The sequence below is a fragment of the Monodon monoceros genome, unplaced genomic scaffold (assembly GCF_005190385.1).
Source record: "Monodon monoceros isolate NGI ecotype Baffin Bay Population unplaced genomic scaffold, NGI_Narwhal_1 Super_Scaffold_5, whole genome shotgun sequence".
NCBI lineage: Eukaryota > Metazoa > Chordata > Mammalia > Artiodactyla > Monodontidae > Monodon > Monodon monoceros.
In genome coordinates, this window is record NW_021703782.1 from 114,398,839 (window position 1) to 114,419,858 (window position 21,020).

General features: G+C 64.8%; 2 protein-coding genes and 2 long non-coding RNA genes across 24 annotated transcripts; 3 read left to right on the forward strand and 1 right to left on the reverse strand.

Annotated features, from left to right (window-relative positions):
• The first annotated feature begins 1,004 nt into the window (after positions 1-1,004).
• Positions 1,005-10,314, forward strand: NAPRT (nicotinate phosphoribosyltransferase). 19 transcript variants are annotated; one of them, XM_029203811.1, is made up of 25 exons: positions 1,007-1,290; positions 1,390-1,517; positions 1,597-1,679; positions 1,934-2,064; positions 2,171-2,286; positions 2,546-2,742; positions 2,819-2,959; positions 3,253-3,337; positions 3,426-3,506; positions 3,603-3,705; positions 3,791-3,945; positions 4,048-4,155; positions 4,242-4,292; positions 4,360-4,489; positions 6,255-6,433; positions 6,587-6,739; positions 6,909-7,063; positions 7,653-7,770; positions 7,957-8,097; positions 8,211-8,348; positions 8,463-8,577; positions 8,687-9,064; positions 9,162-9,785; positions 10,035-10,137; positions 10,249-10,314. In XM_029203811.1, exons 1-22 carry the CDS (start codon positions 1,065-1,067, stop codon positions 8,944-8,946), a joined length of 2,994 nt encoding a protein of 997 aa, XP_029059644.1. In that variant the 5' UTR covers positions 1,007-1,064; the 3' UTR covers positions 8,947-9,064; positions 9,162-9,785; positions 10,035-10,137; positions 10,249-10,314. The 19 variants fall into 19 exon arrangements, with proteins under 19 accessions (XP_029059649.1, XP_029059644.1, XP_029059643.1 ...); XM_029203810.1 differs by having other exon boundaries at positions 9,994-10,137; positions 10,249-10,264; XM_029203815.1 differs by having other exon boundaries at positions 4,387-4,489; positions 9,994-10,137; positions 10,249-10,264.
• Positions 10,315-11,130: 816 nt separating this feature from the next.
• GSDMD (gasdermin D) lies at positions 11,131-19,282 on the reverse strand. 3 transcript variants are annotated; one of them, XM_029203836.1, is made up of 12 exons: positions 19,124-19,279; positions 18,107-18,203; positions 17,809-17,900; positions 17,433-17,625; positions 16,592-16,760; positions 16,374-16,476; positions 16,079-16,132; positions 15,708-15,779; positions 15,408-15,583; positions 15,124-15,265; positions 14,954-15,027; positions 11,131-14,823 (listed from the first exon to the last, which is right to left on the reverse strand). In XM_029203836.1, the coding sequence occupies exons 4-12, from the start codon at positions 17,585-17,587 to the stop codon at positions 14,584-14,586; spliced, it is 1,185 nt and encodes a 394-aa protein (XP_029059669.1). In that variant the 5' UTR covers positions 17,588-17,625; positions 17,809-17,900; positions 18,107-18,203; positions 19,124-19,279; the 3' UTR covers positions 11,131-14,583. The 3 variants fall into 3 exon arrangements, with proteins under 3 accessions (XP_029059669.1, XP_029059666.1, XP_029059668.1); XM_029203833.1 differs by having other exon boundaries at positions 17,809-18,029; XM_029203835.1 differs by lacking the exon at positions 18,107-18,203 and having other exon boundaries at positions 17,809-18,068; positions 19,124-19,282.
• On the forward strand, positions 15,541-16,464 carry LOC114884691. The gene is made up of 3 exons (XR_003790881.1): positions 15,541-15,611; positions 16,064-16,155; positions 16,314-16,464. It is a non-coding gene; the product is annotated as an uncharacterized LOC114884691 (long non-coding RNA).
• Positions 17,920-19,864, forward strand: LOC114884692. Its single transcript, XR_003790882.1, has 2 exons — positions 17,920-18,098; positions 19,158-19,864. It is a non-coding gene; the product is annotated as an uncharacterized LOC114884692 (long non-coding RNA).
• The last annotated feature ends 1,156 nt before the right edge of the window (positions 19,865-21,020 follow it).

Consider the following 21,020-nt stretch of genomic DNA (forward strand, 5'->3'; position numbering starts at 1 on the left):
TGTTCCCCTGACTCACTCACGTCTCAGTTGCAAGTGGGACGTCCAGGTCTACCTCTAACAGTGTACATTGTTTCCCTCACTGTGGGAGGCGTCCCAGTCTTCCACCATCTCCATTCTGCTTCCTTTCGCTGAGCCGTCCCCATGGGTACAGAAGTGCCAGTCCGGAACTATCCAGGGAAGAGGCCCCAGCGGCCGTCCTGGCCCTGCTGTTGTGACTACAGTCACGTGCCCCATCGGGGCTGACCTGTTCAAAACCCTGCCGGGTAGCCGACCATTTCTAGGAAGGAGGCTGGACTTCTTCCCTTAGCCCCGAGGCCCCTGCTGCCTGCTGGAGACCTGGGCCCTTGACAGATCCCATGACACACTGCCCTGTGGAATTGTGCCCACTGTCCTGCCTGGGCCCCCACCCCCCGCCCCAGTCTGGGCAGGACTTGTGTCACTAGTGGTTCTTGCCCTGGATCCAGCATGGCTGGTGAGAAAGAGTGGGTTGTGGTTACTCTGGTCAGAGCTGGTGGCCTCAAAGGGCCCGCAGAGTCATGTGGGGTTTAGCGTGTAAGATCCGAGAGCCTTCGGTGCCAGCTGGCGGTGGATGAGCGGCCCCCTCGTTCTGTCGGCACCACCCTGCTACCCGAATAGCGTCGCGTGGGCCTTGCCCTGGTGTGGTGCCGGCCGCAAGCTGCCCTGCCCAGGCCTGGGGTGGCTTCTGGGCGGGCGAGGATGGAGTCCAGCTGGACGTGGGGTTCGAATTGCCCTCTTCCACCCTCTCCCCGAGCTCCCCGGACTTGGCCGCGCGGCCTGGGTCAGGACAGACCATGCTCCAAGGGGCCAGGGGGAGCTGGGCTGACCAGCGAGAGCACAAGTCCCCACCTCGAACCACGGTCCGGCTCCTGGGACCGCTCAGAGAGCGTCCGGAGGCCAGCGGCCCGCCCTGACGGTTCTGGTTGCCAGGAAAGGCAGTGGCTCCACGGTGTCCCAACCCGCTGGCGGGGCGGGCCCTGGCCAGCGCGGCGTCACGCGGGCGGGGCGGCCAGAGTCCGGGGCGCCAGGGCAGCGGCCAGAGTCCGATGGCGGCGGAGCAGGACCCCGAGGGGCGCGCGGCGGCGCGGCCGCTGCTCACCGACCTGTACCAGGCCACCATGGCGCTGGGCTACTGGCGCGCCGGCCGGGCGCAGGAGGCGGCCGAGTTCGAGCTCTTCTTCCGCCGCTGCCCGTTCGGCGGAGCCTTCGCCCTGGCCGCGGGGCTGCGCGACTGCGTGCGTTTCGTGCGCGCCTTCCGCCTGACGGACGCAGGTAGCCGCCCCCCCGCCCCCCAGCCCCGGCAGCCCCCGGCAGCCCCCGGGCCCGGCCGCCCCGGCGAGCCGTCGCCACCACGGCCTCTGTCGCCCCCAGACGTGCAGTTCCTGGCCTCGGTGCTGCCACCAGACACAGACCCCGCGTTCTTCCAGCATCTTCGTGCCCTCGACTGCTCCGGGGTGACGGTGCGGGCCCTGCCCGAGGGCTCCCTCGCCTTCCCCAGCGTGAGTGCCGGGGGAGCGGGGCACGGGGGGTGGGCCAGAGCAGGGCCGGGTGGCGCCGAGCTGACAGCCCGCCCCGCAGGTGCCGCTGCTGCAGGTGTCCGGGCCGCTCCTGGTGGTGCAGCTGCTGGAGACGCCGCTCCTCTGCCTGGTCGGCTACGCCAGGTGGGGCCCGGGGCGCCAGGTGGGGCCTGGGGCGGGACACCCGCCTCCCGCCCGAGGCCGGAAGCCTGGGCTCTCCGGGAAGGAGCGCTGACTTCCGGGCCCGGACCCGTGGGGCGTGGCCCCTGGGGGCGGAGCGCTGAGCCGGGGTCCTGGCAGGGGCCTCCGGCTCCCGCTGCTCGGGTGCTCGGGAGAGGCAGCGCTCTGGGTGGCTTCCCGGCCGTCACTGCGAGTCCCCTGCCCCCTTGCTCCCGCAGCCTCATCGCCACGAACGCCGCGCGGCTTCGCCTGATCGCAGGGCCGGAGAAGCGGCTGCTGGAGCTGGGGCTTCGGCGGGCTCAGGGCCCCGACGGGGGTCTTACCGCCTCTACCTACAGCTACCTGGGCGGTGAGGGCCAGGAGACGGAGGCCTGGTTTGGGGGAGGAGGAGGCCAGCCCTGAGACCCCCTTCAGTGCCTGAAGTCCCCCAACTTTGCCTGATGCCCTGACCCCAGGCTTCGATGGCAGCAGCAACATGCTCGCAGGACAGCTGCGGGGCGTGCCAGTGGCCGGGACCCTGGCGCACTCTTTCATCACCTCCTTTTCAGGCACCGAGGTGCCCCCTGACCCGGTCAGTACCCATGTCCCCCCAGCTGGACTCCAGAGGGCAGACCCCCCAAGCCGAGCCCTTCCCGGGGAGCAGGAGAGGCCAGTCCCTGCTCTGTGCACAGGCAGATACCACGCCTGGCCCACCCAAGCCACGCCGGGCAGGTGGTCTCAGTGCGGCACTGGGAAGCTGGCAGGCAGGTGGCTCAGACTCTCTGCTGGGGTTGAACCAGTCCCCACCCTGCGCTCTGGGTCCTCCATCCTTCACCAACCCTTCTCCATAGATGTTGGCTCCAGCGGCTGGTCAGGGCCCCAGGGTGGACCTGGCCGCCTGCGTGGAGACGTGGCTGGAGCGTGTGTGTGGCCACCTGGGGCTGGGGGTGCAGGAGCCACACCGGGGTGAGCGGGCGGCCTTTGTGGCCTATGCCCTGGCCTTTCCCCGGGCCTTCCAGGGCTTGCTGGACACCTACAGTGTGCAGAGGTGAGGCCCGGGCATCCCCCAGGGGGGGCTCAGCAGAGCAGCAGCAGACCCCCTACCCCCATGTCCCCACCTGCAGGAGTGGTCTCCCCAACTTCCTGGCTGTAGCCCTGGCACTGGAGGAGCTGGGCTACCAGGCAGTGGGAGTGAGGCTGGACAGTGGCGACCTGCTTCAGCAGGCTCAGGAGACGCGTGGCGTCTTCCGAACAGTGGCGGACCAGTGAGTCCCCCTGGGAGGGGCTTTGCCTTCTGAGAGATCCCCTTCGGTTCAGGAATATTGGGATGGGACAGAGTGAGGGAGGGACCGTGCCTCTCCCACCGTGAGGCTCTCTGATATGCTGCTACCTCAGTAGAGGTACTGCAGCCTTGGCAAGGAAGCTGGGGTGGGCTTGCTCAGGGGCCCATAGAGCCAGTGTGGCTGAGGGCAGATTATCAGGTGGCGGGGAGACGGCATGACTGGGTTGGGAGGGGGCCGGGTGAGTCAGGAGCGTCTAAGGGCTGCCCCCGTCACAGGTTCCGGGTGCCCTGGCTGGAGTCCATCCCCATTGCTGTCAGCAACAACATTGATGAGCAGGAGCTGGCCAGGCTGTCCCAGAAGGTAGGCGGGGCAGGGGCAGCCCAGAGGGTGGCTCGGGGGGCCCTGGGCCTGCAGATGCTGGCCGAGCTCATTTTCCCCTCCCCCCCAGGGCAGTGAGGTGAACGTCATCGGCATCGGTACTAGCGTGGTCACCTGCCCTCGCCAGCCTTCCCTGGGCTGTGTCTACAAGGTGGAGACAGAGTCCGGGGCCCAGTGGGGATGGGCTGGGGATGGACCATGGGTCTGGGGAGAAGGGTCCAGATAGCTCAGCACCCTGTCCCTGTAGCTGGTGTCCGTGGGAGGCCAGCCGCGGATGAAGCTGACCGAGGACCCCGAGAAGCAGACATTGCCTGGAAGCAAGGCTGCCTTCCGGCTCCTGGGCTCCGATGGTGAGGCCCCGCCCACCCTCCGCAGTTGAGCTCAAGGCCCCAGGCCCCGTGCATGCTTGGCGCCCTCACATGCGCACCCACACAGGGGCTCTGCTGTTAGACGTGCTGCAGTTAGCAGAGGAGCCACCTCCCCAGGCTGGCCAGGAGCTCAGAGTCTGGCCTCGAGGGACCCAGGAGTCCTGTACCGTGAGGCCGGTGCACGTGGAGCCGCTGCTGCGACTCTGGGTCCAGCAGGGACAGGTGACCGCCCCTAGCCACCCACCCCCTTAGCCTGCACCTTCAACTCAAATCAAGCTCGGACACCTGACCTCGAGCCAGCCCCTTCCTCCCTCTTCCCCCCAGCTGTGTGAGCCCCTCCCATCTCTGGCCGAATCTAGAGCCTTCGCCCAGCAGTCCCTGAGCCGTCTGAGTCCTGCCCACAGGAGGCTCGAGCAGCCTGCGCTGTACCAGGTGGGTGTAGGGCCCACATCATCAACCCGCCCTGTGCCCTCCCTCCCCCCACGGCCACCCATCGTCCCCCCCTCTCCTCCCTGCAGGTGGCGCTGTCTGAGAAGCTCCGGGCCCTGGTGGACAGACTGAGTGCAGAGGTGCCCTCTGAGAATCCCCTGCTGGGAGCTGCCTGAAATGAACATGAGTCACTCACTATCCCCGCAGCTTGTCATGTGTCATTTCTTCACCCAGCCTGCCACTCACTGGACCCCCAGGGCTTCCCATGGTGGGCTGGAGTCAGGAATCAGCATGAGGGTTCATCCTCCCAGGGAAGACCCCAGCCCAGCCAGGGCAGGTAGGCAGCCCCGTGCTGAGACCTGAGGTTGGCTAAGGCCGGTGGGGTGGGGGTCGGTATCTGAGGCCTGGGGAGCTGGACTGTAGGAGCAGATCCGGGGCAGGACAGGGTAGGGCTGTGGGGAAAGGGAGGGGGCTTTGGTGCCCAACTAGGAGCTGGGGGGGTTGGTTACTGGAAGACCTCTCCATGCTAGAGACTCGAGGCGGGCTGGGGATGAAGTGCCAGATGGAGGGGCTCCGGGATTCCCCCCGGGCGGGGCAGGCTCGGTGGGACACCTCAAGCTTCCCCAGCCAAGGAGAGGCCTGGGTGTCCCCTGCCACTGCTGCTGCCAGCTCTGTGGGACCCTGTACCCCTGGGCTCCACCCATCTGGCTCCCTGTCGGCCCTGGCATCTGTCACGGCACGGACTAGGCCTGGGCCTTGGGGACCCAGCTCCCGCCCCTGCAGTCCTGGGAAAGGAGAGGAGGGCTCGGGGCCTGCCTGCACTAGAGCTGGTGAAGGTGAGGGAGCAGGGACAGGCTCAGCTCTGGGCACCTGGCCAGGGTCCTGGGCTGGCCCTGCCTCTGTGTGAGCAGGCTCGTCAGGTCTCCACCGGCTTTGGCTCCGGAGGAGCCACTCAGGAGAGAGGTTTGAGGCCCTGCAGGATAGAGGGCGGGGCCTGGGCTTCTCCCACCTGGGTGAGGGACACAAGCAGGCCAGGACGAGGGGGAATGCCGACTGTCCAGGGTGCTTCCCGGAGCACTTCTGCCTGCCCAGGTATTTGGCCAGACCAGCTCTTCTGGCTCCCCTGGACCAGGCTGGGCAGTGGCCGCTGCGCTGCTGGGTGAGGGTGACAGCGGGGATTTGGGGCAGAGGCCCGGTCAGGCCAGCCCTGGGGAGCAGGAGGCTTGGAGAGAGACACAGACTCCGCCCGCCGCTGCCACACACACATCAGGACACGCACCAGGCCCCAGGTACCCACAGGTCACCACTTCTGAGCTTTGCACTTCCTCAGTGCCAGGACCCAGACACTCCCCCACACACCGTGATCCATCCAGTGATGTCAGTCACCTGCAAGGGCACCTGGGAGGCACAGGGCAGCTCCTCTTGCTTCCGGCTCCCCCCCAGGGCTGCTCCGAATCATCCCCATGCCCGGGATGTCCAGCCGGGTCAGGATGCAGAGAGGAGAGCCCAGCCCCCGGCCGCAAGCGCAGCCTGGCCCTGACTGCTTCTTTAGGGCTGAATCAGGCGAGGCCTCAGCTCAGGGCTGGGCCCAGACTTCTAAAACCTGCTGGGGCCTCCTCAGAGCTGTCTACACCTGCCCAGGATTCCCTGCCCAGACGGGTCGGAAGTCAGGGTCAGGGACCCTTCCCCCCCTCCCCTTGCAGATCCACTGTCTCCCAGGGACCTTGCCCTTTTCCCAGGTCCTGGTGGGCAGAGCCTAGGCTGGCCACTCGCCAACAACAGTCTGGGCGGGAAGACCCTTCAAAAGCCCCCGCGGGCACCACACCTGGGGACACCCCCGTGTGGCTCCCCGACCTCCCGCCCCCACAGAGCATGCACACGCACATGCACCCACACGCTGCCACGCCTGTCCCTGGGCCCGCCTGCCTGGGGCCTGCTTCTAGGTCAGGCCTGGGCACGGCTTCTGGGAGGACCAGCGCCAGGTGCTGCAGGCTGAGCCCGGCTGAGCAGCTCAGTGTGTGCGGCGGCCATGGCTGGGGGCGCGTGGGACTGGGCCCAGGGGGCTCCCGTGGGAGCCCTAACCCTGACGGCTCTGGCTGAAGGGATCCGGGCCAGCCAGGGGCAGCCCCCGGGGCCCCCTTCCACCGGCCCTCAGCCCGAACCTGAGCTTGAACGCGGGGTAGAGCCTGGGCAGGCAGCCGCCATTTCCCCAGCTGGCAGTGAACCCTTCTCCCAGCCTCCTGCCCAGGAGCCAGCCCCTGAGGGACCCGGTCTTCGTCTGGTGAGCAGGAGGGATGCCTGGGGGGTAAAGGGGGACGGAGCCGGAAAAAAACAGAAAGGCACGGGGGTTTTGTCAAGAGCTGGGACGGGGTGGGGAGGAAGAGAGTGGGAGAGGCAAGGGGGTCTCATAGTCTCCCCTCGCCCCCACTCCCAGACTCCCCAGAGTTCCTTGGAAGAGGGGGCCCTCGCAGACCTGGCGTCGTACACGGCTGCCTGTCTGGACGAGGCTGGCTTTGCGGGAACGCGGGCGACAGCACTCACCCTGTCCTCAGCCCTGGAGGCCCGGGGGGAGCGGCTGGAGGACCAGGTTAGCCCCCGTCCCCTCCCTGCCCTTGGAGTCTCCCGCCTGGTCCCCTCCAGGGCTGGGGGCTAGAGGGAGCAGCCCCCTTCAGGCCGCAGCTGCTTGGTCGGGGTACTGAGGGTAACGCGCAGGGGTCACGGAGACTGGACTACTGACGTCCGCCCCTCCACGCCAGGTGCACGGCCTTGTGCGAGGGCTGCTGGCACAGGTGCCCAGCCTGGCGGAGTGGAGGCCCCAGCGGGCGGCCCTGCAGGTGCTGAGCACACTGGCCCTGGAGCACCCTCGGGACGTGGTGTGTCCACTGCTGCCACACTCACTGCCCCCGGCCCGGTAACCCGCCCCGCCCCGCCAGACGCCGCATCCCCCCCGCGGCCCCGACACAGCTTCCCTCCCCTTTCCAGCTTGTGGTGGAGACTGGCCCAGGGTGGGGTGGGTCATGGCGGGGCAGGGCCTTCCCTGCCTTCCGCTCCTGCCTCTCATCCACTGAGGGTCCTCAGTGCTGGGTTCCAGGCTTGGGGCCTGCCTTCTCTCTCCAGGCCTCTCCTGCAGCCCAGCCTGGCGGGGTGTGCTTCTGAGCAAGCCAGGTGGCTGCTGCACCCCAACGCCCATGGCTCTTTGGTTAGTCTGCCCCAGGAGAAGCTATCTGTGGCTTTATTCTCTACGGTGATTGTTCATAATGCCAGGCTTGTTTCACCGTTACTGGCCAAACAGGGTTCTGGGTGGTCCCTGCCGGGCAGCTGATCCTGCAGACTTGGCTCCGTTGTGGTCACTGCACAGATGCCACTTATTTTGTTTCCCTGGGATCGCGGGGTTGGCTACCTGCCCCTCCTCCTGCTGGAGTCCTAGTGGCCGCCTCCCCGACCTGGAGACTCCCGTCATCCCAGCGCCAGGCTCTGGCTCACACGCCTCGTGCCCCCAGGGCGGCAGCCGAGCTTTGGCGTGGCCTGAGCCAGAACCAGCGCGTGAATGGGCAGGTGCTGGTGCAGCTGCTCTGGGTGCTAAAGGGCTCAGCCAGATTCCAGCTGGAGGCACTGGCGGTAGGTGGCATTGCCAGGGGACTCCCCTGGCCCTGGCCCAAGGGGACAGGAGAGTCTGGGCTCAGGGGTTTGGGGGCAGCAGGCTCTCACCTGAGTCACACCCATCCATAACGTCTCTCAAGCATAGAAGCTTTGTCCTCGCCCTGTCTGCGGTGTCTGAGCCTGAATGAGCCCCTTGTTCCATAGGCCACTCGTGCCCTCGGGGAGATGCTGGCTGTGTCCGGCTGCGTGGGTGCCACATGGGGCTTCTACCCGCATCTTCTCCTTGTGCTGGTCACACAGCTACATGAGCTGGCCCGGGACCCATGCCCCACTGACATCCCCAAGGTTTGGGCCCCATCCCACCAAGGGCTACCGTACAGCCACGCCAGGTGAGGGGTGCACACCGGGGGGAGTGAGGGCTGGGCCAGTGCCCTCCTCTGCTGCCCACCCCCCTCCAGCTGCACAGGGGAGGCCTTGAAGGCCCTGTTCACTGGGGATGCCTGCTGCATGGTGGTCACGTGCATGGAGCAGGCTGGAGGCTGGAGAAGACTGGTGGGAGCCCACACCCACCTGGAGGGTGTCCTGCTGCTGGCCAGGTGCAGGGCAGGGGTATGGGATAAGAGGCAGGGGCATGGGGGTTGTTGGGTAGAGGCTTCGTGAGGGGCGAGGCCGGAAGCGGAGGGAGAGCTCCCATTTCCGCCTCATCACAGTGCCATGGTGGCGCACGCCGACCACCACCTGCGAGGCCTGTTCGCGGACTTGCTGCCCCAGCTGCGCAGCGCGGAAGACGCACAGCGCCTCACGGCTATGGCCTTCTTCACCGGAGTGAGCCCGCTTCCAGGATGGGTGGTGAGGGGTGACCATGGACTTGGCCCCTAAGCGGCCGGGCCGGCACGGGAACGCGAGCGTGCTGACCCTGTGTCCCCCCGCCCAGCTGTTGCAGAGCCGGCCCACCACACGGCTTCTGCGGGAGGAGGTCATCCTGGAGCGGCTCTGCGCTTGGCAGGGCGATCCCGAGCCCACCGTGCACTGGCTGGGCCTGCTGGGCCTCGGCCACCTGGCGCTGAACCGCAGGAAGGTGAGGGGCAGGACTGGGCGGGGTCTGCGAGGGGTCTCCCACGAGTCCCCGTCCCTGCAGGTGCGTCACGTGAGCACGCTGCTGCCCGCGCTCCTGGGCGCCCTGGGCGAGGGTGACGCGCGGCTCGTGGGCGCCGCACTGGGGACGCTGCGGAGGGTCCTGATGCGGCCGCGGGCGCCGGTGCGGCTCGTGGGCGCGGAGCTGGGACCGCTCCTCCCACCGCTTCTGGAAGACGTGAGCCCGCCCCTCCGGCCCCGCCCCTCCCGCCGTCACCACCCCCTCCCCAGGCTCTCCCAGGGTTCCTCAACCAGGCCCCGCTCCTGGCCCCCAGATCGCGCCCCCAGACGGCAGCCCTCCGGACACCCTCTCCCTGCTGGCTCCGCCCTGACCGCGCCCTGCTATGCAGGCCCGGGACTCGGTCCGCGCCTCGGCGGTCGGGCTCCTCGGGACGCTGGTGCGGCGCGGCCGGGGCGGGCTCCGGGTGGGGCTCCGGGTGGGGCTCGGCGGCCCCCTGCGGAAGCAGGTGCTGCAGTCTCGTGCCGCTGCAGTTGCGACTGTATGACCCCAGCCGGGACACCAATGAGGTCAGTCTCCCCAAGACTGTCCCATGGCTGTCTCCATCCAGCCCCACCCATTCCCACGACAGCTGCCTCTCCAAAGATTACAGGTCGGGGACTTCCCCCAGGACCTCAGGTGCAGGTGACATGCGCAGCCAGGTTCCTGGTCCTTCCTGGGCCGCCTGCACCTCCACCCCTCATCCTGGCCACCCTCCCCCTCCCAGGCCATTTCTTGCCACTTTCTGGACTCCTAACCTTGCTCCCTTCCCCTGTTCCAGAGCTCAGAGTGGACCCTGACCCTCTGTGACCAGGCCCTGCGCTGGGGCCTACTGGAGGAGATGGTCACCGTGGCCCACTGCAACAGCCCTGAGGCCCTAAGCCGCATCTGCCACCGCCTGGTCAGTTGGGGGAGGACAGTGACAATGATGGGGTATATGGTCAGCTGTCCGCTTGGTCCACCAGGGCCACTCCCCCCAAACTGAGTCTTCCCACCCTTCCAGTCAAGGTGGTGGCAGGTCTAAAGCCTCAGGTCCTGATGCCATGTCCCGGGGGATCCCCAGGGTCCTCAGCCCCTGGACTCACCTCTGCGGCCTCCTTTCCATGCAGAATTGGCCCTCCTGTCCTGCCATGAGCCCTCCCGTCCCCAGGTTCAGTGGTACCCAAGTCACGTGCCCTGCTTCCTGAGCCAGACCCAGGGCTACCTGCGGAGCCCACAGGACTCCCTGCGCTGGGCAGCTGTTGTGCTCATGGGTAAGGCAGTCCTGGTGTCACACTGTCTCTTGCACCTAGGGCTCTGGGAGCTGGGCCAGCCCCTCCCTGCTGTGGGCATGGGGCCAGCACTCAGGGTTTGCTTTGGTCCAGGCTTCCTGGTCCATCACTCAAGCCCGAGCCGCATCAACCAGGACCTGCTAGACAATCTGTTCCAGGGTGAGGACCCGACTCACCGGGGCATGGGGTTCCGGAAAGGTGGTGGGTGCTAGGGCGGAGCGGATGGGAATGGATGGATGGAGAGCTGGGGCTCTGGGGCCCTCCTGCGCCATGAACTGCCCTGTCCCCACAGACCTGGGGCAGCTGCAGAGTGACCCTGCACCCACTGTGGTGGCAGCGGCACAAGCGTCCACCCAGCAGGTGGTGCTGCTGGCTCAGGCGCAGCACCCTCCCTGCCTGGGCCGGTGCCACTCCCACCCTGCCCGGCCCCCACCAGTCTACAGAGACAGCCCGTTCCAGCACCACCGGAGCCCTGCTGGCCCCTGGGGCTGCTTAGGACCAGGCTGAGCCCGACTGGCCCGCCTTCCGGGTGGGAGCCAGGGTGCTGTCTGGCACCCCACCGCTCTGTGGCCAGTCTTGGCAGGGGCAGATCTGCAGAAGAGGCCCCCCCTTGAGGGGCACCCTGGGCTCGGTGCTGGGCACCAATGCCTGCCCCCCGGAGCCATGCAAGGCCTGTTGCCCACAAAGACCCCTCTCCGGGAGCTCACCCCCCGAGACAGCCCTACGACCTAGACGGGGCACGCACCTTCTGACGGAGCACCATTTCACCCTCAGCCTCTTGACTCGTACACCCCTGGGTCCATCTGTCCCCCCTCAGCCCCCTGCCTGGATGACACCTGACCTCCCGGGCCGAGGCCTGGTGGGGGCCACTGTGAAGCTGGCACAGCCCTGGGAGCCGGCGCCGTGATAGGCCGCCCTCTGCCTGGGCCCTCCCGGCCACCCCAGCAGCCCATCACCCCTCGTCACATGCTCCACTCCTGGCTGGCCATGTCCTGGCCTGAGGTTCTGAGGTTCCTGGCCAAGAAGCACTGATCTGTCCTCCTGTCCACACCCGCTGCCCCACAGCCTGGCCCCGTTCCTGCCCCTCCCCCGCACTTACCGTGTCAGACCCCACCTGGGCCTTCTCCGGAAGCTGTCCCCGACCTCCCCACTGGACAGCACGGGCCTGAGATGACACCTGCGGGCTCAGGTGTGGGCTGCCAGCATTCGCACCCCACTAGGCTGAGCTGTCGCGCCAGCACCCCAGCACCCTGCTCAGGGGTGAATGGAGGCGTGACTGGACGTGTGGGGAAGAGGCCCCTCAGGACGGCTCCGAGGCCATGACCCAATCCATCCAGACCCTGGATGGGCGGCTTCCTCCACCTGGAGTGCCCACCTTGAGGTGTCCTCTTGCCCTTTCAGGGCCCCCCCAATGCTGCCTCCTCCTCAGAGGAGGCCTCAACTCACACAGCCTCTTGGAGGCTGGGGTCCTGCCCATCCCTGTGGAAAGCGTTTAAAATAAACACACAGATCCTAGGGGTTCAGCGTCTGTCTGGGGCCTGGGTCTGGGCCAAGGCTGGGTTCTGATGCGCTGGGCCTGGTCCGAGATCGGGCTCGGGCTAAGATTACAAGGAAGACAGCACGTAGCCAGGAGTTTGGGTCAGCTCCGGGGTGGGCGGAAGGCCAGGCAGGTTTCACCCTGAGCTGAGAAGCTGTGCTTTGGGCCTATGCATGCTGAGCCAATGGGGTTGGGGCTCAGCAGGAAGGGGTTGGGGTCTCCTCGTAGGTCATTCCCAGGGCAGGGGAGGCTCGGACCGAGGGCACTGGTCTGTGTGAAGCCAGGGGTATGGTTTGGGGTATTGGTTTGGCTTCTCCAAAGCAGATGCCCAAACTGGATTAAACTACAAGAAATATATCGGAGTACACGCTGGAGAGGCCAGGAGGCTGTCAGACGCCCGTGAAGGAGAGGAGGACGGAAGGAAGGGAGGTTGGTGGGAATGTCCTCAGGGGGTTCTTCAGCCTGTCACCCATCAAGGAGGCTCCAGCTCCCAGGCCTGGGGGTCCCTCCTCAGCTTCCATGGCTGCAGGTGGGGCCCACGAGGAGCACTCTCACAGCCGCCCGACTTGGTCTGGGTCTGGGCCTGGGCTCAGCAGGAGCCTGGTGGACCTCAGTGGCAGCCCCCCACGGGCAGAAGCAAGCCTGGCCCCCACTGCTTGCAGCCGAGGAGCCAGAAGCTGGGTGAGCATTTGATGCCCATTTCCCCCACCAGGCACACGCTTGTCCCACTGCAGAGCACAGCTGGGCAGGCTAGTGGCAACCCCCACAGTGATGCCCACTGGAAAGGAGAGCCCAGCCTCACATGAGGGCTCGGGCAGGCAGCACCCCGCCTCTTCTCGCGACACCTCCGTGATGCCTGGGCTTCTTAGGCCTGGGAGCCCGTACTCCTCCCTGTAGCAGGCCATTTGGAGTGCAGGCTTCTCTTGCATGATCAGTCTTGTGTGCAAGACTGCCTTGCCATGGTTCCCTGCCCCATCGCTGGAAGCCCTGCTAGACTCCCTGCTTGCCAGGTGTTAGGTTCACTTAGAGCCTGTTGCTTTGTCCTGGGAGTGTAACCCTTCTCCGGGATTTCTCTGCTGGGATCCTCAGGGAGGCTCCAGGTGGATCAGTGCTGCCATAGCCCTGCTCCCAGGCGAGCATCGCTGGTCTGTGAGTGTCCAGGCTGTCCAGGCTCTTCCAGTCCTGTCCCCCTTGGTTTTGCCTTTCAAGTCCCCCTAATGAGGTTCCCAAAGGAGGGGCGTGGGCCCTGGTGAACACAAACAGGCTTGAGAGGCGTCCAGCTTCTCCTCTCCCTGTGTGAGGGGTAGATTTCTAGGGGTTTCTTTTTGCTTTTTTAAACATTTATTTATTTATTTAGGCTGCACCAGGTCTTAGTCCAGCACTCGTGATCTTTGTCGCGGCATGTAGGATCTTTTAGCTGCGGCATGCATGAAGGATCTGGTTCCCCGACCAGGGATCAAACCCGGGCTCCCTGCATTGGGAGCACAGAGTCTTACCCACTGGGCCACCAGGGAGGTCCCTTCTAGCAGTTTCTGTACCAGGATCTGGGATGTTTGGGGAACCCTCTGGTTTTGTTTTCTTTTTTTAATTATAAATTTATTTATTTTTGGCTGCATTGGGTCTTCGTTGCAGTGCGCGGGCTTCTCATGTGGTGGCTTCTCTTTGTTGTGGAGCACGGGCTCTAGGCACGCGGGCTTCAGTAGTTGTGGCACGCGGGCTCAGTAGTTGTGGCTCGCGGGCTCTAGAGCGCAGGCTCAGTAGTTGTGGCGCATGGGTTTCGTTGCTCCGCGGCACGTGGGATCTTCCCAGACCAAGGCTCGAACCTGCGTCGCCTGCATTGGCAGGCAGATTCTTAACCACTGTGCCACCAGGGAAGACCCAAACCCTCTGTTTTAATATTAATTTTACTGTTGGCCTTGATCCTGAGTTTTCTCGGGGGTTAATGTCCCAACCACAGCCGGGCCGATCATCCCTTCTCTTTAGCCAGTCCTGAGGCTGCAGGGCAGCAGTGAGCCTGACAGGAGGGGAGTGCGGCTTCCCCTGCCTTCCGCCAAGCGGAGGATGGCAGACTGGCTCCCACGGGGAGAGGCAAATTTCTCCTGGCTGTTCAAGCTCCAAGATGAGAATAACTCCTTGGCTGAATCAGTTACTATCTCTTCTTGCACGTGGGGCCATTCCACCGCTGCCCCCACCTCCCAGGGAGGCTCAGGCACCCTGGTCCAAGGAGGCTCTGAGCCCTGCCGAAGGCCCAGGGACTGCGACTCAGGGGCCCAGAGGCCTCCTCTCGAGAGACTCTTACCTTTGAGTGAATTAATTTGGATGAGACACACCCCAAAGGCCAGTTTCTCTGGTTCGGGTCACTTCCCTGGGGCCCCAGTGCAGCCCCAGGAGTGCAGATCTGTCTGCCTGTCAGTACACCTTTTCTCTGTCCTCTCTGCAGCCCCGGAGGGCAAGGACAGCCCCCGCTACCTGCATCAGTACGTTCTCAAGTTCCCTGAGGCAGACAGAGAACCATCTTGAGGGCTGGAATCGCCCTGTCCCATTCTTTCCAGGCCAGCCGGCTGGGGGAGGGCGCCAGGAGCCCGGCCATGTGGCTGCTCACTCTGGAGTGATCCGGTGCAGCACAGGGAATGCCCCCTCAGCCCCACGGGAGAGATGCCTGCTCTCAGCCCCCAGGTCCCTCCCCATATGGAGGCACCATCCCCATCGCTGCCCGACCCCTGACATAGGGCCCCTCAAAAGCTCAGTGAGCATTTTCCCTTTGTTCATCACATTTATTGTCTTTCCTCAACTCCCAGGTCTTGTGGGGAGCTGCCCACATGGCTGGGTGTGGCTCCTGGCAGCATGAGCTCTGCCCCGACTAGAGAGCTGCCCTGCGGGCAGGCTGCAGGCTAGCAGAGCCGGCTCAGCCTGAATAGCAGTGCGAGGCAGGCGTAAAGCGCATTCGCACAGCCCTGGGCCTCCGGTTTCCAGCACACCTGGGGGGCGCCCACCTGTGGCTCAAGGCCACACTCCTCCAGCAGGACCCAGGTGGGTGCCTCTGAGCCCCAGCTGCTCCCCAGGAGCTCGTGCGGCAGGGACACGGCCCTGCGCTCCTGCCATGGGGTGCTCTGCTCCAAAAGGCTCTCCACCTGGCAGGACAGGGTGGGAGGTTGTCAGAGGGGCCCCCAGGCTTCTGGCACCACCCACACCACCCCAGCCCAGATGCATTGGGTCCGCACCTCCGGCACAGCCCCTCCCCTACAAGCTGGGCCCACTCACCAGTTTGAACGACCCCGACAGGGCCCCCATCTCCAGCACCTCAGCCAGCAGCACGTGCTGGGTTGCACTCAGCACTGGGGAGAGACCTTGGGTGAGAGGGGGTTCTGGAAGGCCAGCTAGGGAAGCCCACATTCCTGCTCCCTGCCTGTCCCACCCCCAGAGCCCCTCACCAGCTAGAGCTTGCAGCAGGTAGAAGACGGGGCCAGCAAGTCTCTTTTCCAGCCTTCTGGAGGAGAACACCAGGCACTCGAGGACAGCACCCACCGGACCATCCCGAGGCTCCAAAAGCCCGCCACGCAGGCCGTGCTCCAGCTGGGGGTAAGGGCGTGGGGCGGGCGGGTGAGCGTGGGGGCGGGGCGCAGGCACCAGCTCTGCCCGCCCCACCCCACCCCAGCTCGCCCCCCACCCACCCACCACCCCTGCACGCCCCCCACGCCCCACCCAGCTCTCTCACCGACTCATCCAGGGCTTGCAGGGCGGCCTCATCCCGCAGCACCTGCCCGAGGGCCCCCAGCAGCTGCCCACAAGGCTCCCTGGACAAGCCCTCCAGGCCCACGGCCCAAGCCTCCACTTCTGCCTGCAGGCCCTGGAAGTCTTCGGTGGTCGCCAACCGGTCCTCCACGGGCCCATCTGTGGGGACAGGGCTGCCATTGCCCAGGTACCCACATGGCCCCGGGGAGCCCTGGTTATGGAGGGCAGACCACAGGGGGGCAGAAGGGGAGCCCACCAGGGGGGTGGCCAAGAAGGTACTGACCCGACAGGAACTTGAAGCAGATAGGGAGGAATTTTGTGGAGGCGAGGCAGGAGGACCGCTGCAGCTGGCCACCTGCAATGTAGGAGGGCCTGTAGCCTGGACGAGGCAGGGCTGGTCAGCGCAGGGCTGGGTCCCCGAGCCAGAGAGGCCTGAGGCCTCCCCTCGGCCCTCACAGCCTGTCACCACCACCCCAGTACTGGCAGCCCGGGACAGGGAGCAAGGTCGAACCAGGCTGGTGTCAGCCTGTCACCGTGTCACCCGTGTGTGTGTGTGTGTGTGTGTGCGCGCGTGTGTGCGTCCCCCGGCTGTGCTGTGCTGGGCAGGAGAATGCCTCGTCAGCTCATCCCATTGCCCAGGTCCACAGGCCTCACCTTCCTGCTGTGGCCTGAAGGTCGTCTGCTTCTTGTTCGGGAAGAAGAGGATGTCTGGCAGCCAGACAGGAGCAGAGGTGGGAAAGCAGGTTGGCGGGGCACTTGGCATCTCCCTCCCAAGCTGGGACCCCCTGTGCAGTACCCCCATTGTGCCCCAACCTCCCAAATGCCAGAGCAAGGGACCCTCGGCCACCCCAACCCAGATGCCCCCAGTGACCCCTGGGGGCTCTTCCAGGCCTCTCTGCCTCTCTGCCATGGAGTCTGGGCCCCAGAAGTCACCGTGATCCTGGCTCACCCCAGTCAGAGCCAATAACCAGCTGGGCCACCCGAAATGCGAGGATGCTGCCCGCGGGGATGGTGACCATCTTGTTCTGGCTCAGGTGGCCCTCGCCTCTGCCCTGAGGGATGGATATGGGCTCAGGACTGGGCTCTGGGTCATGGGGCCAGACGTAACAGGGTGTTGGTGGCAGGGGTCTACCCCACTCTGCCTCCCCAGCCCGAGCCCCCGTACACCTGCAAGCACATGGTTCCCGGAAGTGCAAACTGGCCGGAGCCCTCCTGCTTTTGGGTCCGGGTGACTTCCACCTCCTGCTGTGTCTGCAGCACCTCGGTCACGACGAACACGTCATCCCCACGATTCCGCAGCTGCTGCAGGACTTGGTGCTCAGGCCGCCGCAAGCGCCTGTGGTGAGCGGACCAATGGGAAGCTCGCAGCGGTGCACCCTGCGCTCCCCTCCCCCTGCCACGGGTCGGGCTTCCGCTCCCTGGACCTCAGCCTTTGTGGCCATAGGGGTTGGGGGCGGTGACACGGCCGAGGAGACCAAGAGCTCTGTGGATGCCCAGGCACGGGATACTCATCATTCCCTCCCTGGTGCTCCCGACAATGTTTGTGAGTGGGTGGGGTGCAGGAAGAAAAGACAAGGTCCAGTGGGGACGGGCGGACACCTGAAGACCTCTGGAGGGGCCCACCCTGTTGGCCGGTTGCTCACCTGGCTGCTCTCTCTCTCCACTCCCTGCCGCTCCCCGGGTTCAAATCTCATGTCTCCGCTCTGAGCTAATGGTCCTTCTCCCCAGGGTCCCTGTTCCACCCCAGCAGCCACCCCAGCAGCCCAGCCCCCTTGCAGTGGGACTTGGTCTGACCCCTGACCCTAGGGCCCTGCCTGGCCGCCCTGGCCCACAGGATGCAGGCCCCCAGGACCTCTGCAGCCTCCTTCCCTGCCCACTGGTCCCAGCACGCCCCTGCCTCTGGGACTTCCCTCAGCCTGGCAGAGACCCCCCTGTGACTCCTGCTGCCCCGAGGTCCTGACCCAGAGGCTGCCCAGTTTCAGCAGGGCCCCGCCACCCCAGGGCTCACCTCTCTCGACGCATGGCTTCCCAGGTGTTGGGCGCCACTCGCAGCGTGCACACGATCATCGAGGCGCTGGAGCTGCCAGACACCGCGGCCCTGCCTGCCAGCTTCCCCTGTCCTGGGGCCGCCAGCTCCACGCTGCCCTGCAGCTGCCCATCCATAGCATCGTGGAAATGGAAGGTGTTGCCACACTCCACAGCTGGAGCAAGACCAGAGCTGAGGCCCATCCCACCATCCGCCGCCTTTCCCCCCGGGCAGAGGGGCCTCTGAAAAGTGCCTGCCCTCTGGAAGCAAGAGCCCAGAGGCCCAGAGCAGGTGGCAGCGGGCCTGCCCACTCCTCCCCCCACCCGACCCATGGCTCTGACAGTGCCAAGTGGGGTACCTGGCTCTGGGGCGTCGGGCTCCAGGATGTCCCTGATGGACAGGTTGACACGTGTGTAGCGGTGTTTCCAGAACCGTGAACTCGAGGACTTCCTGCCCAAAAGGCAGTAGAGCTGGAAGCTGGTGGAGCTCTGCAGGCTGTCCACAGGGGTGAGCTCCCCACCGTGGTCCAGCTCCTGGACCACACTCCTGACCACCCTCGCAAAGGCCGATGCCATGCTCCTGAGGAGGGCAGCTGGGTCAGGCCTTGCACCCGCAGGGCTGGAAGAGGGCGGGCGGAAGAGGGGGAAGGTAGGTACCTGGACGTCTCCAGTGATGGGGAGCTCTTTCCCTCCAAAGCAGTCCTGCTTGGCTAGTCCTGGGATGCTCTGACTGGCAGAAGGTGCTTGCTGCTGACTATCACCCAACACAAAAACAAGCAGAAGCACACCCGGTCATCCACTAATCCATCTTTCCAAGGGGCCATGAGCACCTCCAGGGTGGGGCGTCATTCACAGCCCTCAGTGGGACTCAGGCCACGCACACCATCTGTTCTGTGATCAGAGTGCCCACGTGGAGCCCGAGAAAGCCCTGGGACTCAGCGCTTGGGGCGGGGGGGCAGCCCTGGCCACCCACCAAGGCCTCTTGTCCCTTTGTCACTTCAACAAGGCTTAGGGCTGCTCACGAAAAGCAGCCACTGAGGAAGGGCAGGGCAAGGCTGGGGCCTTGGAGTGACCCCAAGCCACTGCTCTGTCTGCTGTAGCAGCTCCCCCCGCTGGCTGAGGTGTTCAGAGGGCAGGGGAGGAAACAGAAGCCGTCACTTCCTGGGCAGTTGGTGCAAAGGCCTACAGCAAGGCCCAGCCAAAGTGTCCCCAGCTCCTAGACGTGTCCTCCAGGGCTTTCTCTGCGCCCAAAGCTCCGTGAGCCACTAGTCTGTCTTCAGGGGTCAGAGGCCAATGTGGGCCTGACTCAGGACCCAGGACATCTGGGCTCCAGGCACGGGGGCCAGCCCTTAGGAAGCCTCTGAGCTTCAGGGATGGTCTGAAGTCTGAGAGTGGCCCAAGGAGCACCTAGAGGGCCTACCTGGAGTTAAGCCCAAACCAGCCGGGCTGGGGAGGGCACCCCCTTCCCAGAGGCCTGGGGCTTCCCCAAACCGGTCTGGGATTGCGAGTCCTTGGGGGGCTTGGGGAAGCCGCAGAAGGGTGCCCGGACCAGGTCTCCACCCAGAGGAGCTGGCCTCCCCCCACCCAGCACTAGGGAGAGCCCCACCCTGGAACCAGGGCAGGCAGTGGGGTGCGGCGCGCAGGGGCGGGGAGCAGGGTGTGGGAGCAGCTCACCGTGACCGTGACTGTTGCGTGCCCGCGCCCACAGAGCTGAAGCCAGGCCGCTCTGCTGGCTGGGATCGGAGGGCTCTGTCCCGGAGCTGCCGAGCTGGCACACAACCCAAAGTTTCCCAGATCCAAAAGTGAAACCTCGGCCGGCCTGGAGCAGCCACAGCCCGGAAACACCCCCGTGAGCCCGCCCCCGCAGCCCCAGCCCGGCGAGGGTGGGGGAGGGTCAGGGTGCGCCAGCTCGTGCCCCACCCGCTGCTGCCTCCAACTGCTGGGCGCTTCTTCAGTCCTTCTCTCTGGAAACTCTGGGCCACGGCAAAGGGTCTGAAGAGACATTTCCTCAAAGAAAATGTATTGCTACAAATGGCCAACAAGCGCACAAAAAGATGCTCACACCATTTGCTGTCAGGGAACTGCGGCTCAAACCACAGTAAGATGCTGCTTCACACCCCATAGATAACTGTATAAAAGAGAAGTAACGAGTGTTGGGGAAGATGGGGGGAAATTGGAGCCTCACACACTGCTGGGAATGTAAATGGATGCAGCCGCCGGCGTGCAAAAGAGTCTGGCAGTTCCTCAAAAAGTTAAACAGAGAATTACCATTAGATCTCATTCATTCCACTGCTAGGTGTGTATTCAAGAGAAGTGAAAACATATGTTCACGCAAAAACCTGCACATGGATGTTCCCACAACATTATTGTTAACAGCCAAAACGCAGAAGCACCGCAAATGTCCGTCTGTGGAAGCACAGACAATGTGGTCAGTGCATACGATGGAAGACACAGGAGGGTGTGGTGCTCAGTCATACAAAGGAATGAAGTTGTGACTCACGGCACAACGAAGATGGACCTCAAAACATTATGCCAAGTGAAAGAAGGCAGACATGAAAGACAATATCTCACGGGATTCATGTATGCAAATTGTTTAGAACAGGCAAACTGTAGGGACAGAAAGCTTAGTAGTTGCCAGGTGCTGCGGGGAGGGGAATGGGGAGTGACACAGCCTCTTTTGGGGAGTGGAAATGTTCTCAACTCTGAATACGCTAAAAACCCCAGAGTTTCACACTTTTAATGGGTGAATTGTATGGTATGTGAATTGTATCTCAATAAAGCTGTTACTTTGAAAAGCTGAAGCCAAGTAACAACACCCAGGCCTGTCTCAGGTTCTCAACACCCTTACTCTCCTGGGCTGCTTGCGGATCATGTCCAGTGCAAGGCAGCCAGGAGCCCCGTGCCCCCTTTTCTCCACCGCTCCGCCGCCACATCCTGCCTCTGGGCCCTGTGACACTCTGGAGCCCGCACCAGGGCCCCTGCCAGTTGGCTGGCCTGAGACTCAGCCCGCAGGCTCCGCCACACGCATTCATTCGAGCCATGAGTGTTTATCAGCACCTGGCGCCATGTGCTCCTGCCGATGAGGGCTCTGGCCGTGAACGGGACAAGGGCCCCTCCAGGTAGAGCCGCAGGCAGCGGCCCCGATGCCAGTGCAGGGAAAGTGACTTCCTGGGGGGTGTGTCTTGGAATGTTGCAGTGACCCGGGACTGAATGAAGCATGGCCAGGGCATTGCTGCAGCAACTCCTCGTTCACATGTTCAGTTCTTTGGCAATAACCTAGACAAGAGGCACTGGGCTTGGTGAGTGGCTGTGTCACTAGGTTCCTGAGGGCAGAGTCAGCCTGAGATGACAGGAAGTGAGTCCACCGGGGAGAAAAAGCAGAAGGAGGGTGGGTGGGGCTGGCCCTGCACCCCCTCCCCCTCCCCATTTGGAGGCCTGGGGAGCACCCGGATATTTCCAGCGCCAGGAAGTCTGCAACCTCCCGTCTTCCTCACAGCCACTCTGTGATATGGGGGTGGGTGAGGCCTTCCTGGGCAACGTCTGGGCAGACCCTGCGGGTCCAGAGCCAGCT